This window comes from Bactrocera latifrons, unplaced genomic scaffold (genome assembly GCF_001853355.1).
Source record: "Bactrocera latifrons isolate USDA-ARS-PBARC rearing strain unplaced genomic scaffold, ASM185335v1 scaffold_135, whole genome shotgun sequence".
Classification (NCBI taxonomy): domain Eukaryota; kingdom Metazoa; phylum Arthropoda; class Insecta; order Diptera; family Tephritidae; genus Bactrocera; species Bactrocera latifrons.
The window spans coordinates 161,022-164,551 of record NW_017534797.1 but is presented as its reverse complement, the minus strand read 5'-3'; the positions used below and the strand labels follow the sequence as shown (position 1 = coordinate 164,551).

The 3,530-nt window shown below is 31.3% G+C and overlaps 1 protein-coding gene across 1 annotated transcript in view; it reads right to left on the bottom strand.

Moving 5' to 3' along the window:
• Positions 1-3,219, bottom strand: part of LOC108965152 — a 23,520-nt gene extending 20,301 nt beyond the window's left edge. The window contains exons 1-2 of the mRNA XM_018927368.1: positions 3,139-3,219; positions 1,396-1,561 (exon numbers count right to left, since the gene is read on the bottom strand). Coding sequence (XP_018782913.1) covers positions 1,396-1,561; positions 3,139-3,182 — 210 coding nt within the window. The 5' untranslated portion in view covers positions 3,183-3,219. The remainder of the gene's footprint in view (positions 1-1,395; positions 1,562-3,138) is intronic.
• Between the last annotated feature and the right edge of the window lie 311 nt (positions 3,220-3,530).

Sequence of the window (3,530 nt, the reverse complement as noted above, 5' to 3'; positions counted from 1 at the left end):
CAAAATATAACATACTTAGTATAATATTTCATACATATGAGAATAAATAAATATTTAAAGTAACCTCAGAAACACTTTTCAACTAAACAAAGTTGAAAGATGCCACATTTTTATAACTGAAAACATCACCAATTAAACATTACTTTTAAGCGCTCTTTACTGTTTGGAAATTCAAWAGTTTCCCTCTTATAACAATCATGATATTTACATTGGCGTTTCGTTTGCAACACGCTGTGCGAATAAATATGTGGCAGTAGACGCGAAATACTATGAAAGGTCGTATAAAAGACACACAAAAAAGCACATTACATATTACATTTGTTGGACTGAAAACAAGTATGTATAGAGGTGTCTTTGTAATAATATATATTGTATCGCATGTAACACAATGTTGACTGCCAGAAAAAGCTTGATTCCAAGAGTATTAGTAGTATATCTGTATTTGGGGATTTCCATGATTTATTTGTTTGCCTACGAACTCATACTAACTGCTATTCCTTTTCAACAAAAACAATTSTTCTCAACAATACAAAATATTAGAAAAGTATGTATTTTATGAGCCTTGCTAGCCTCCTTTATGTCTGCTGATACATCTGGAACAGTCACTCTTACAAGTTCAGTGAAGTGTGAGTAAATTTACGAGGCTTATACGAGCGTACAGGAATCAGATATAAAAATGTATAAAAAAAAAGAAGTACATATAGAATAAACTGACAAACAAAAGCAACAACAGCAATAGAAATAGACTGAAAAAAACTGAAAATAAAAATTTCGTAATCACTAACAATAAAATCATTTCAACGCTCGTAACTGTAGTCAACAAAAGTCTCATATCGAGTTACCACATAATTGGATTTCAGTGTCAATAAAATTGTTTACTTGTTGTAGTAAAATTGCGGGAAGCCATTACTTTTCGAAAATTGTGTAGCTTTTTTATTGACAATGGAAGAACAGCATAGCCGAAAAAAAATAATAAATAACGTAGAAGTAAACAAAGTGTGCGGAATCCAAAAAAAAAAAAAACATATTGATATTATATAACATAAATAATACAGCACGAAATTGTAAATAACACGCYATCACGTCATTTTCGTTCCTGTTACCGTTACCGTTGTTGCTGTCAAAAATTTGAGATAGCTTAGGAATAAGAGAGAATCTATTTGGTTTCCTCAAATTACAAAAAATTTACTATATTTTACTTGATATTGAAATGTTTTTCATTTAAATTTGTATAATTTTTCGCTAATCGCTAATTTAATATATTTTTTGCATTACCTGAAAGGACACATATGAATCTTGGAAGTCATATTAATTCTCACCCACCTGMATAAGTTAGGGTGATCTAAGTTTTCACCTGAAACATTATATTATTTCATAAATCAAATTTTCACTCACCTGGCATTTACCCTRTATGCACATATCGAGGCTGTCCGTTCGACAGYGTGYGCCGTCTTGTATGCGCGCCGAAAGTTGTACGATCRCGTGATCATCATARTGTTCGGGATCCTCAACACCCTCGGCTGTTGTACTGTTGCTCAAATATAAATGCGCTGAACGGCCTCTGAAAGTTTAAACAATAAATAAAAGTTTAATAATGACATTCACTGATGCGTTGTGACATTTTTGGATGATATTAAATGACAACTCCTCATCAAAATTTTTTCAAAAAAATAGAAAAATATACTGTAAATACTTTTTTCGAAGGCGCATGCGAATTTTGTTTGTTGTTGTGTAGAGGAAGGAAAGGTTTTCTACCATTCAGCCACCTTCTTCTCTTTCGTTAAGTTTTTACAAGCCTGAGATTGAAACATCACGGTAGTCATATCTCCGATGAAAGTCGGAACTGAGTTCAATGATTTTTGTGAATATTTTCAATCAGAATGTTAAATATTTTAGTTTCACAATATAATGGTGTTCCCATCTGCCCAAGTTGAAATCGTTTTTGGATCGTCTTTYAACGTAATCTAAGCAAACCGATTCAATAGCATATACAGCAACCTCATGAGTGTTCTCACAGTGGTTTATACAAAAAAAAAGGTAATACAAATATTGAAAATATTAAGGGATTAAAATTTGGGCACAAAATATCCGTGTCAATGTACTAGTATAAATAAATATCGTCACCTGAAATGCAAAATACCGTATCATCAAAAAATTCGAAATTGAGTGTTGCAATTGACTACCATTCACTACTTCAAATTACATACATAATATTACATATGCCCAATATTTTCAAGTTCTGCCCTCAGGTATAAAGCAATTTTGACCAATATTAAATCTTTTTTTCACTCATTTTCCATATAATTTAATTTTTCAATCATGCCACTGTAAATTTTCGAAATTGTTGTTACGTTATTTTGCATTTCAGGTGACGATATACATATAGGTTAGCCTGTTTAGAGGCTTCAAAATATCGATTTTTTTTAGGCTTTTTTTGGGAGGGAAAGAAATTATTGATTAAACTGCAATTTCTCGGGTTTATAGCTATATATTCTAACATCACTCATAAATTTTTTGGATACAAATCTTTGACACTCTGCCTTTCGAAAGCAATTGTCCCATGCATCTCGCATGTGCATTTTTCGGACGGCGGGCAGAAAAAAATTCAAAGAGATTCATATTTTTTTATAATATATCTTCTAGCTAAACTAAGACCCAATTCCAAAAAAAAAGTGTAAAACTAAAAAAAAATTTTAACTGAAAAAAAGTGGTTTTTGAACAAAAAAATTGTAGTATATGTTGTTTAAAATAATGTTCAATCTTCACTTTTCTTAGTTTTTTTTTAAGTTTAAATAGAAGATAATAAAATTCCCCCCAATTCCGTACGCCGTTTAGTTTTTTTTTTTCTGCCCAAGCAATAATATATCTGCTAGACGCTTGGTAACTATTTTCCTTCTAGCTTCGACAATATTCCGAATTCCATTCTATACCTTTGGCGACATATTCTTAGATAATCTTTAAAGAGATTTAGTGAAAAAAAAATCGATTTCTTGAAGCTTCTAAAGCAGGCTCATCCTTAAGTGGTTTGTCCACTGAACCACTTTTTTTTCTGACATGCCACTATGCTACATATAATCAGACATTATCTACATATTTGTACCATTTCATATTTATAACATTATAACCGTTTTCACTCACTTCAAGTTCATTTTACAAATCGGAGCCGGTGTTCCATGTGTCATCGAAAGATATTTCGCCACCGATGCATTCTGAATGAAAATTGTCACCTAAAAAGAGAACAAAGTGTACGATAAGCAAATGAGTATAAAAGGATAGAGCAATCAATTAAAAATTTAAAAAATTAAAATCTGCTCTATCAATCACAAATATTTCGGACTTCACCGAACTACAAGCACACATGCACCTGCATAACAACTCAGCCGATCTTTCTTGTTGTTATTTATGAAGTTATTGCATCATTACCCTTACATTTATAGCGCTTTATTAGTTGCTTTTGTTGTTTTTGAATGTTGTTTGAACTGTAGTAGTTGTTGTTTTTGCTTGCTTTTAAATAATTAATTTTTGTCGTT